General features: G+C 46.6%; 1 protein-coding gene and 1 long non-coding RNA gene across 7 annotated transcripts; one reads left to right on the top strand and one right to left on the bottom strand.

The window, feature by feature from the left end:
* Window positions 1-225: 225 nt before the first annotated feature.
* smad5 (SMAD family member 5) lies at window positions 226-8,696 on the bottom strand. 6 transcript variants are annotated; one of them, XM_040173606.2, is made up of 7 exons: window positions 8,432-8,696; window positions 4,505-5,388; window positions 3,213-3,497; window positions 2,561-2,668; window positions 1,700-1,921; window positions 1,354-1,610; window positions 226-1,255 (listed from the first exon to the last, which is right to left on the bottom strand). In XM_040173606.2, the coding sequence occupies exons 2-7, from the start codon at window positions 4,905-4,907 to the stop codon at window positions 1,112-1,114; spliced, it is 1,419 nt and encodes a 472-aa protein (XP_040029540.1). In that variant the 5' UTR covers window positions 4,908-5,388; window positions 8,432-8,696; the 3' UTR covers window positions 226-1,111. The 6 variants fall into 6 exon arrangements, with proteins under 6 accessions (XP_040029540.1, XP_040029539.1, XP_040029544.1 ...); XM_040173605.2 differs by lacking the exon at window positions 8,432-8,696 and adding an exon at window positions 7,780-8,192; XM_040173610.2 differs by lacking the exon at window positions 8,432-8,696 and adding an exon at window positions 7,780-8,139 and having other exon boundaries at window positions 4,505-5,384.
* A 963-nt stretch (window positions 8,697-9,659) lies between these two features.
* Window positions 9,660-11,322, top strand: LOC144406238 (uncharacterized). Its single transcript, XR_013467439.1, has 3 exons — window positions 9,660-9,799; window positions 11,003-11,034; window positions 11,173-11,322. It is a non-coding gene; the product is annotated as an uncharacterized LOC144406238 (long non-coding RNA).
* The last annotated feature ends 584 nt before the right edge of the window (window positions 11,323-11,906 follow it).

Raw genomic sequence — 11,906 nt, 5'->3', positions numbered from 1 at the left:
TATGCTTAATATTTTGAATAGTTCAAAATATATTGTTGTTGCAACACAGCAAACAAGCAGAAGACCAATATTCAATGGAGAGAACTGGGTGGCAAGTGTTGTCAACATAGTAATTCAGAGTGATGATAGATGACATCAGTCACATGCTGGATCCATCCTGACGCCACACGTGTGTTTCCTTATTGCATCTTACTAAAATGGACAATAGACAAAGAATAAAAAACATTCATTGTTAACAAATAACCAGTTTATTTCATCGTGCTAATGAAGTCAATTACCTATTAACATAATGCCTTGGTACCCACATCAAAATTGTATATGCCAGCACAAAATCCATGAGTGCACAATATTGTTAATACAGTGAGTATGGAGAATAAAGTCACCCTTGCTTGAACCAGAGAGCTCAAACAAGAATCAATAGCGATATTCATTGTGTGATTATATGATGGCTGACTACTTCTGCTGCAGAGGATGTAGCATTCACAATGTGGTTAGCTTATGGCATGTTAAACGTATTCAGTGACTGATCTCCCATGTTAAAAAAAACCCCATCAGTTTGGCTTACATCATACAGAAAGCGTCTGCCGTTACTCAGCCTGATGGTGAACAAACTAGTGTCTTCTTTGTAAAAATCTGATGTTGAACAAAATGAGAAAAACAAAAAAAGTGTTCCATTTAGTCTGTCGGACACAGGGCAGAGTAGTGAGACATTTCTGCTGCATTTAAAAAAAAAAAAAAAAAACTACACATACAGAGAAATACAATAAAAACATGATGCAAGAAAAAGAAAAAAATTGAACTAAATCAAGTGTGACAGCGGACCCCTGGATTGTCGGCGGGTCGTGGCTGTGTCGAGCAGGCTTGTGTCCGTGCCGTCGCCGCTCTTTCTCCGGGCTTCGCATGCAACAGCGCATTCGGTCTGTGTCTGTTGTGTTGAATATCCAGCCAGAGTTCAATACCCTTCCCAAAAGTTACGTGTAAACAGGTCAGCCATTAAGACCACGTTAAATTATCAATTGCTGAGGGAAAGGAGGGGAGGGGGGCAGGGGTGAGAAGTAAAAAATAAAATACAAAAAAAAGGGATCTCCGAAAAGCTCCTACAAGTCCATCATTAGGACACAGAGGAGATCGGGTTGAGGGGCGACCCCATCTGTGTGAGCACCTTGTCCAGCCACTGGAGGGGCCCGTGCAGGTGCACCTCGATCCAGCAGGGGGTGCTGGTGACGTCCTGTCGGTGATACTCTGCTCCCCAGCCCTGGGTGGGGGGCACAGACAACAGATCATGATAATGAATGATGCGTGTGCCTCTCGCTAGAAGAGCGCCTGTAAAACGCACGCGGCGAGGGGCCTCACCTTGACGAAGCTCATCCTGATAGTGCACATCTTGGTGAGCTCGTACACGGCCTCGAAGCCGTGGTTGACCGACTGGGCCAGCAGCTGGGCGAACTCCTGGTTGTTGAAGATCTTGAGGCTGCAGCCGCTGGGGATCTTGCACACGGTGGTCGGGTGGAAGCCGTGGTGGTAATTGCAGTTACGGCTCTGGACGAAAATGCTGGTGTCGCTGAGGCACTCGGCGTACACTTCCCCGCCCACGTAGTACAGGTGCACCCCTGGTGAATAGAGAGGGACAACCGACTGTCAGGACGTCCAGACAAAGAAAAGCTGCAGCCGTGCCGCAGACAAAACCGTCGAGTCGTACCTTTGCCGATGTGCCTGCGCGTGTTCTCGATAGTGGAGTTGCGGTTGACGTTTGACAGCAGCCCGAGGCAGAAGCGGTTCTTGTTGTTGGAGGGGTCCGTGAAGCCGTCCACCAACACGCTGGTCGACGAGGCGTGGTAGGCCTCGCCCACGCGGTTGTTGAGTTCGTAGTAGACGATGGAGCACCAGTGGCTCGGCTCCTCGTACTCCACTGGCTGCACGTCTGTGAAAATGTACAGCGGGTCAGAGGGGTGGGGGGAGTGGGGAGCACTGATGGCTAAGCTAGCTGCTATGCTACTTCCATCTCAACATCTAACATTACCCTGCGCGGCACAGACTGTTAGCCGAACAGAGTGGTTTGGACAACGTCCTGGCTAAACGTGGGGAGATTGTTGGCACAAACACAGCCGTCAAATGACTGAGAGTTAAGAGCAGAGTGCACGAGGTCAGCAGGAAGAGTCGCTGGTTCAACATGTTCCACCTGGTGGAATTCTGAATATTATCAAGATTAAGAATTCCAAAATGGTAGATTAATTCATTCATTTTTTTCATCTATTGACAGCCCTAGAAAATATATATTCAAATTTGATCACAGCGAATATTACAGATTAGAGGCCCGATTGAGGACAAATTTTATATGTCAAAACAACAGCATACATGTCAGAACAGAGCAACATTTCTACATCGATTTATCGCAAAAAAAGAAAAAAAAAAGAAGCAAAAATCCAGTTAACATTGTGAAATACGGTGCCGTGTTGGACTAACCCAACTTTCAAGTTGCTACATCACCCAGTCGGAGTCAGTGGCTCCGCAACTTTATTGGTGGAAGACCACCAATTCTAATGGGGGGGGTTCTCCTCACCTCCTCTGGCCACGTTCGGAGGCACCAGGCTGCTGCTGGTTTCCATGGACTGGCTCTCCTGACCCAGCTGCTCGTCGGGGGGCATATAGGCTGGGGGTGGGGTGTCAGCTGAGACATTAAGAGGGTAGTTAGCACACACTAGTTGACACACACACGCACGCAATTTGAGTCCATATTAAGTCACACAGAAAAAACACCCCATTAAACCATCATAGCAGTGAGAACCTTTTTTGATTACATTATGAATATTATCAAATGACGAGTAGGGCCTTTCAGCACAAATCCTAAATTGCCATGAAAAAATGTTTTCATGTCCAACAGCCTGCAGCCACTGGCTGCGGCATCAGATCAGCAAGATTTGAATGAATATAATGACTTGACCTGGTTAGAGTGTTATGAGCATCTCTATTGTGGATCCAGCATAGGTTTCAACTATTGCTCATTCTTATACTTGGGCTCTGTAAATGGTATGCATACTAAAAATGCATCAAACCAGATCTCTACACTCCATTCTCAAAAACATTTTTACACGACAACTTGAAAAAGTAAAAACCACCAAAGAGTGTCGTTGGCCACCATGACAACAAAGCTCCAGAACACCACAACCAGTCAGGTACACAGTGTACATTATACACAGGCGTGTTTGACCTACCTGGGAGCTGGAATGGACTGGAGGGCCCCGAGCTGGCGGGGGAGTTTGGATAAGTACCGCTGCTGGCTGGTGAAGAGGGATACGGAGAGTTTGGAGAGATGGGGAAAGAACCGCCTCCACCCCCTCCTCCGCTGCCACAATCACTGGGCGGCTGCTGGAAGGACTCTGGAAAGGTGGCGTTCAGGGGCATGTGCGGCTCGTTGTGGGTGAGGTTGCGGAACTGTACCAGCAAGCTATGCTGAGGGTTGAACTCGCTGTGCCGCGGTACCAGGACCGGAGGGAGCACTGGGTGGTGGGACGGGGGAGGAATTGAGAATTAGCACAAAACACACAGACCACAGTATTTAATCTTATATGATGTATGCGTGGCTCTTCTTGCTTCGTTCTGCATACTTTACACTAGTTTCGTCAATTTGGAAGCCATTTTTAAACAACAATCAGTTGCTGTTCTTTGTTTGGTTAAAAATAAGGGAAAAAAAAAAAAATCCCATATAGTATCCAGGCCTATGTCTTGAAGCAGTTTAACCATTCAGGATTCCTCAAAAGCCGCTTTAGACCTTGGCTGAAAAATGGCCACATTGATCATCTGGGTTTTTCTTCTTTTTCAACTTTGCTAAGAGAATATTGAGTGTGTTTCCACTGCTTTGATCATCACCTCCAAAGAGACTTAAGGCATCAGGCCTACAAGGCTTAAATACCCAGCAAGCCTCGCTTATAATGATGAGACCAGCGGTCTCTCCTGACTGACACGCGATCCATATCCGGGATCTAATCTACGCCGACCTGGCCGTCCCCTTTGGGAGGTCTGAGTGTATGCGATGTGTTTGTGACAGCGGAGAGAGAAGGGGGCAGTGAAGAGAGGGTGCTGGGAGTTTAGTCGGAGTGCTTTATGCATTTAGTGCGCCACTCTCTGATGCCACACCCCATCTGGAGTGCATGGAAGCTCATAATCTAATAAGACTCACAAAGAGCAAACCATATTGATTTTCTGTGAAATGGATGAGGGGTGGAACAGGGCGCGCGTGACGACAGCCTCCTGACCTCTGTGGACTTGTTTACCAGCATTACAGTTTCCGCCGCTCGTCTTATCAGTTTTTTAACAACACATATTAATATCTGATCATGACTTGGCCGTATGGAACAACCATTTCCAAATGTGTTTGTAAATAACCTATCCGGAGACGATGATTCTCTAGGGAAAGCAACAGTCTCTTGTGGTAAAGAGTAACCTCCCAGTATAAAAGTCCCCAGAAAATCGGGCTGCCCCATGGGGAGAAGGTTTGTGGACCTACCAGGACTCTCCACTCGCTTGTAGTGGTATGGGTTGATGCAGACCTCCTTCTGCTTGGAGCCAAACGGGTACTCGCACACCTCCAGGGGCTTGAGCTCGTGGTGGGACTGGAGGTCCGGCCAGCGCCACACTCTGCAGTAGATGACGTGCGGAAGACCTTTCCTGTGAGAGACCTGCAGCCGGCCGTCCAGTGACCGTGGGATGGTTACGCACTTGCTGGGCTGCCCGGGGCAACTCAGGGCCTTCTCCAGGTCCTCCATGGCACCCTTCTTCTTCTTCAGCTTTTTCACCAGCGCGTCCACCGCCTTCTCAGCCCATTTCTCCTCCTCGTCTCCCTGCTTCCAGCCGAGCAGGCGTTTCACCGCTGGGCTCGTGAAGGAGAAGAGACTGGACATGGAGGTCATGCTAGATGCTGTAGTGGAGGTGAAAGGGAGGACCTGTGTAGTGGCGGGCCGCTACAGGGGGCGCAGGGTGGGGGGGGGGGTCAATTCACTGCTAGTAGTCTAAAGCAGTGTGGGAATGCGTGTGTCTGTGTGTGTAAAAAAAGATGAGGGGTGGGGTAAGGGAGAGGAGGCTTTAGCCTTGTCTGACCAAGGACAGGAAGCAGGGGAGGGAGGGGAGTCAGCAAGCAGGACGCAGCTGCTGCTGCTCAGGAAGGGCCCTGCAGCAAGCGGTCCAGAGCTGGGTCACCAGCACTGATGGAGGGAAGGGGGGCGGGGGTGTGGGCTGCCTGTGGGAACGGAGATCAGGACCTCTGTCGAAGTGACGCGCTGCAGCAGGTCTCACCGGTGCGATTCAACTGCTGCTCACCAACAACTCCCGGCTCCTCTCCGGATCGACTCCTCCGACCGGCGCACACTCCGCGTTTCTAACGCCCCCGGCTTTCTGCCAGACAGAACACATGCGTGTCAGCAAAACACTCGCTTCTTTGGCAGTATGCATAATCGATGAACAAGCAAATATTCATAACATTTGTGACCAATTTAGAGTGCATTTTAAGGACGCCTCGTTCCAATTTGGATCGGACACTTCATTTCTCTGTGTTGCAGAAACTTTACTATCTGAAAGGTGCAGACAGTCGTACGTACGAAAAGGCAAACATGAGACACTGTTACAAAATTAAGCTGCTAGATGACTTTAAGTAGTCAGCAATATCAAATGCAGCCAGAATGTGGGAATGGATGCTTTTGAACACACATTTAGTAAAACCACGATATATTTGTGAATTACAAAAACATTGTCTCAAAAATATATTAAATGTTTGTAACATTGCATAAGGACTCAAATCCATATTTTTGCCAGCTATGTGTATATGCTAGTTAATTGTGATTATGTTGGGGGCAGTTGTTAGTTTCAAACTCCTTTTCCCTCCAAAATAGGCAAATAAATGAGAGCATCAATTGTCACATTACAAATCAAAGTCAAGCCGTATTAATTAAATGACAACTACAGTTGTGTGAAAAAAGGCGAACCAGACAGAAAAAATTCGACATGACTTCATCAATCATGTACAACCATGAGTCACATACTGAATCACCTCCTTTCAAAATGAACGCATTACTGCCTCAGGACGTCCAAGGATCCACTAATGCAGAGATACTGACCGTCTCACGACGCACAGCTACGCCAACAAAACACTGCGATATCCGACACGTCTGCTCACCACGCAGACAGTCCAACACATGCAGCCGGCAGCAGCTGTTTGGGGGCCTGTGAAACGGCCCTCAGTCAGAAAGGATGTGACCACAAGAGAGCGGCTTCCTCCCTCATCCCATCTCTGCCCCACCATCCCTCCCTTCCAGCGCGCAGCTGTCCGACAGCACTGCACCCACTTCCACTACTCATTGTTCTGCGCGCACATGAAAGCGCCAGGGGAAACATGTAGGCACAAACCAAAAAAAAAAACAGCCTGAAACTCTTCTTCTGACATTCAACAGACTTTGTTCCTCCCAGCTGTTTCCGCACAGCCGGATCAGTCAGGGATGTGGATGCAGCCTCGTTTAAACCGGATCAGCAGTGATTCATGGGCTCATTGAAAGAGAGTGAGCAAAAGCCAAATGACAGATTTCAATACGTTGACGTGTCCGGTCTTCTTGAAACGAGCAGAAACGAGCAGAGCGTTTGACGAACACGTTGGAGATGGAACTTGCTGGAATGGACAAATCTGCATTTCAATGGACTCACCCTTGTGATAAAAGCTGATCGTCCCTAATAACCGACCACAGTTCACTGATAGCGCTTTGTGTTTATCAAAAGAGTGAAACACAAAGGGAAAACATGTTAGTGAAGAGGAGTCCCTGGTTAACTGATGGTTGCTTTTTTTAGAGATATATGAAATATGTGAATCCCTCTCAAGAATCCCTAAGCATATATGCGAGATGAAACGTTACAGCAAAGAGTAGGACCAAAATCTTGACTGTATTTTTTTTCAACTTTCCAGGCACACAATGGTTTGAACGTAGCAAAATATGGTAGATATGGGATCGGATATAATTGATAGTGAGAATCAATACGCATCTACAGCCCAGACATCTGGATACGGAACGGGAAAGGAGCCAACTGGAAGTGGTAAACAGAACGTTACATCGGGCCTGCGATAGTTTATCTCAGCCTGAGGGAAACTGATAATACTTAAAGATGACATTCTGTCCGTAACAAACTCTACAAAACTAACAGGGTCGGAAATGACTTTTCTTTACCGTGTGCAGGCTGTGTGAAGGGCTTGAGAAGTGAGCTCATGGAGAACAGGGAGCGGACTATTGGAGAGAGAAAGAGCTACAGAAAAGCAGATTTAACAGAAGCTCCGAGTTGATCTAACGGCGACACGAACATACGCCGTGATGATTCATCAAATATGATTAGACGGGCAATTAGCTGAACCCGATACGCAGCGAGCTAACGAAGCCTCGAGAATGTGCTAACTAGTGTAGCTAACAGGACGCAACCTGTTTAGCTTAGCTTAAACTCACATTGACTAACTGGACGTTACGTCGGTTTAAAAGTAACGTTTCGGGACGTAGTTTAGTTTCTAAAATTATATTTTACGAGCCGTCGCATTCTACCTCTGAACGGAGAGCCAGCGTCACTTCACCCTTCCTCCTCTTCCTCCATTCCAGGAACTTTTTTTTAACTTCTCGCCACTGCGGCTAAGCTATGCTAGCTGTTAGCACAGCCGTCCGAGGGAAAGTAGAGTCCCTGCGCAGCCTGCTGATGAGCCCACCCGCGCTCACTTCCACGCTTACAACAAAACAATGAAGTATTCTCTTGACAACGTACCTCTTAGCACGCACGGGCCACGGCCGGCGGGTGTTCGCGTTGCTCTTATGCTGTAATTTCTACTCTTACAGATTTTCTTTCGTTTTCCACCGTTTCTTCCCTCCGCCTCCCCGTTCCATGTCCCTCAGAATCCTGGACACAAGTAGACTGGGGAGGCGCAGCCCGTATCCCTCCGCATCGCTGACAAACTAGTGCTCGCTTTGGCGTTACAACTGAGGGAAAATTCGGTTTCTCGTTGCCTAAAACGCACCAGCATAACAACCCGTACAACGGTTATATTTCGCTCCAACAAAAGCAGTCGATTCAATGGCGAACATGTCTGAACATCAACCCTCTTTCCTCCCGCAGCGATGAGGGAATGTTATGACAGTTATACACATTATTACGGTTATCGGCGGCAAACAATCACGCCGGCAGCCGCACCTAAAACAAATCTCACACGCGCGCTGGACTTTGGACACCGCTGCGACGTTTCCGCGTGTGGAGTCGCAGTTGTTGCGGCGGCGGCGGCGGCGGTGCTGCGGCTCGGGGGTCGCTGGCTCCACTCAGTCTGGAGCGCTGCGGCCGGTCGTCCTTTGTGCTCGCGCCTCCACCAGCCCGCCGCAGTGCCCGCGTTAATAACCCCGTTTCCCTTTGATCAAAGTATACTCACAATCACTGCTCCACGCGAGCCGCTACTTTCTGTCAGCGGGACGTCGGGAGCGCGGACTCTCCATTCAGCCGCTGGAGGAAGTGCGCGGTCGGGCCGCTAGAGGGCGCCGCGCACCCCGCTGCGCGCTGTTTAAAGGTGCACCAGCAGACGTCTCAGGTGATCGGCGGAGTTAATGTTTCAGTTGATTAGTAAGATTCACAAATGAACGATGCCCTTTCTGAGCCACTCTGACTTCCACCGGATTAGATCCAGCGTGCGTGACACAGTCCGATGACTTTAGATCACGTCACCATTTATTATGTCAATTCTTCTAGAAACGCCTACTCCAGATGTCACACGTGCAAGTTTGTTTTCGAAGGGTTCACCACAATCAAGAAAACCCCTGTGCTGTGTACGACAAGAAATACACAGTATTCCGAGGTATCATATAAATCATCAGAATATTGTTACAACTCCTCAAGGCGATGTATTGCCTACTACCCATTGTGTAGTTCTACAACATTATAATACTACATTTATTTGACAGTTAAATATTTCACACTCAGATTGCATATTTAGATTTCACTCACAAAATGAAATGAAATTCTACACCACATTATTCATAACACTGCTAAACAGGCTCTTCAGGCAATCTGAGTCTTTTTTTGATCTCGTCATTGTTTTGTTACTATGCCTCAATACTGTAAGCGCCTCTGAGATGTGTTCAAATATGAGGAGTAGAACTGATTGGCTATTTTTATGACACGAGGTTGTGATGACATCTACTCCCCAGTGCAGCCGCACTGCAGCTCACCGTTCACACTGATTGGATTTGATATTGACAGAGAACAGCGCGCCGTGCTGCTGGACTCTTAAGTCTGGTCTCAAAAAACAAACAAAACAACCCCCGTGGTGTCAAGTAATCATGTATTTAATTAATTTATGTGCAAAAATCCACTACCATCTCCAACACAAATATGCAAAGACAACTTTTATTTACAGGGAAGTCCAAGCTGCAATGAATCATCTGTTGGTGCAAAGCTGATTGGAAAAAGGTTGCAGTTGTAGTTCTGTGAGTACACAGTAAATTTGCCAGTGTCAAAAAGGCAGTGTCAAACTATTTTAATTCTTCCGGAGTTCTTCCAACAATGGACAGAGTAAAATTGAACCAGAAAACTTCCAGTGTTGGTGAAAATAATCGGAGTTAACAGAGGTTTTACTCTGTCAGTGTTATTGACTCTCTCAGGCCCTGATTCAACACTGATTAGAGCAAGATACCTTCCAGAGTATCACAAAAAATACTCTGGAAAGCCCCGCCCACCAACTTTCCCGGTCAAACTGAGAATGTGGATTCTGGCATCGCCATCTTCCTCGCATCGAAATACTGTGGTAAGTCTTTCTACTATAAACTATTCCCGTTGTTTTTCTTCATTCCAGTAGAATCTGTATAAGAATAAAGGGACGTATTCATTCACCACACTAGTCAATGTTGGGTACGTGTCTTCAAATACCGAATTTCAAATGGCTAATGTGATTATCGGGTCGGCGGTTAGCTTAAATGTAGCAGCCACATGTCTGAACTCGCAACACCAAACTGAACAAAAACGACACGAGGTAACGTTAATGTCAGCGAGGACGAGCTGTCGTGGTGTGTTATGTGTCATGCTTGCACATTTATTTCAGTAAAATGACGACAAAAATTTGTTGAAGCAGTCATATTTATTATTTCTATTTGAGCCGGAGCAAATCGCTTTAGCGTCACGTCACAATTTGGTCGAGCATAGCGGGACATGTCGCGGACATGCGGACGTGCTCATAGGACCCGCTAGTTCACCGGCAGACGGCGGAATGCACCGAGTCGACCCAGTTAACGTGAACCGAGCCGCGGCTCCGAGAGGCTCGGTTCCCGTTAGCTGCTGCTGTAGCCATAGACATATAAAGAGTAGACGCTGCATTGGCTGCTGAGGCGCAAACAAATATTTTTTTATTATATTATATACCAGAATATTATTACTGTTACGCCTACTATGAATATTAAAATACGCCGAATCATGTTTTCGGTGTCATGCCTACAAAATCCCGTGAACATCCGCTTTTGTATTCAGCGAGTGACGCGCTGACACTTCGTTGCGCCAGCTGGCACTGAGTGGAGCGGGTGACCGGTCCAAGCTGGCGGCCCCGCGGCTCGTCAGCACCACTAGGCAGCAGCGGTCGATGTCTATTCTTTATGTCTATGGCTGTAGCTGCTGCTTAATTTATGCTTCCACGTTACGGCGGCGGCGGGTGTGGCTGTGTGTTTCTGCGGGTGCCGAATCCTTGGTGAGCCGAAGCTCATATTGAAGCGCAGGCTACGGAGAAGACGTGAATTTACAACACTGGTTCACCCACTGAGGGACCTGGACGAGCAAATGCACTTTCGATACTTTCGAATGTCAGCAACTGCCGCAAATTACGTTCTGAGCGGACCAATCACAGCACTTGCGATCCACGTCAACTCGACTCGCAGTTAGATTTTTTCGGAGGTGCACGTCAGGCTACGGCGGAGGGGTCTACGTAGTTACTTAATATGTATATTTTCCTTTTTTCTTTCAGATTGTTCTTTAATGTACTGTGGTGCTCTGGTGGTAAGTAATAAGTTTATGTACTTGACCGAAAATGTAGTTGTGTTTGTTATTTTTAAAGCTGAAATAGGGTATTTTCAGGTTGTCAGCTTGTATGGGGTTGTAGATCATAATGTTGATTTCAGTTTGCTGTCTTTGCAGATACCATCATGTTGATCAAAACAGTCCTGTCATCCAGCACCAACCAAGATCTTTGCCACTGTGATAAGATGTGAGCTTTACATGTTTTAGGTTTACTTTTGATGCCAATATTTCATGTTTACTTCGAATAAATATGTATTACAGTATGGATACAATTGTCTGTGTGTTTTTCCCCCTGCATAGATATGCAACACTGGTAGGAGTTGGTTAAAAATCAACACTCTTTGGAGTGATTTCATAATCAACATAGTGTAAAGTAGGTTTAACACTGGAAAGGTTATTTCTTTTATAACTCTTTAGTGTTACATGTGAATAACACTATGGGTGTTACTTCTTACATAGTGTAAAACTTGATTGACACTTCTTAGAGTTAATATTATTACACTACACTGCACCTAGTGTAAAATTTTAACTCTTACCAGAGTAAAATTGACTCTGGAAATTTAACTCTGTGTTCAGTGTACATTTAACACTCTGTAGATAGGGACCATATGTTCACTGAGGTAGTGTTAAAATTGACTCTTTAAGTGTTGTATTAACACTGGCGATTTTACTGTGTAGTGCCCACTCTCAAGGGACACATCACTGCTCACATCAGAGGCTTTTTTCTATTAGAGTAACTTGTCTGTTTACTGAATATTACCTGATACATTATTTTAATTCATTTAACAACTTAAGTAATCACATTCCGGATTTGTTCATGTGAAGAAATAAATACTTTGTAATAAACGCAT

The sequence above is a fragment of the Gasterosteus aculeatus genome, chromosome 4, assembly GCF_964276395.1.
Source record: "Gasterosteus aculeatus chromosome 4, fGasAcu3.hap1.1, whole genome shotgun sequence".
In the NCBI taxonomy this organism is placed as follows: domain Eukaryota; kingdom Metazoa; phylum Chordata; class Actinopteri; order Perciformes; family Gasterosteidae; genus Gasterosteus; species Gasterosteus aculeatus.
Note: the sequence above shows the minus strand (reverse complement) of the source record. Positions and strands in the feature narration are given on the sequence as shown.

What these genes read in the sequence shown, in the direction of transcription:
- smad5 (XM_040173606.2), bottom strand. Translation starts at nt 4,907, where the DNA reads ATGACCTCCATGTCCAGTCTCTTCTCCTTCACGAGCCCAGCGGTGAAA. An exon ending in CAAGCGAGTGGAGAGTCCTG is followed by an intron (nt 3,498 to 4,504) that starts GTAGGTCCACAA and finishes CCCACCACCCAG; the next exon opens with TGCTCCCTCCGGTCCTGGTA. An exon ending in GCGCAGGCACATCGGCAAAG is followed by an intron (nt 1,611 to 1,699) that starts GTACGACTCGAC and finishes TCTATTCACCAG; the next exon opens with GGGTGCACCTGTACTACGTG.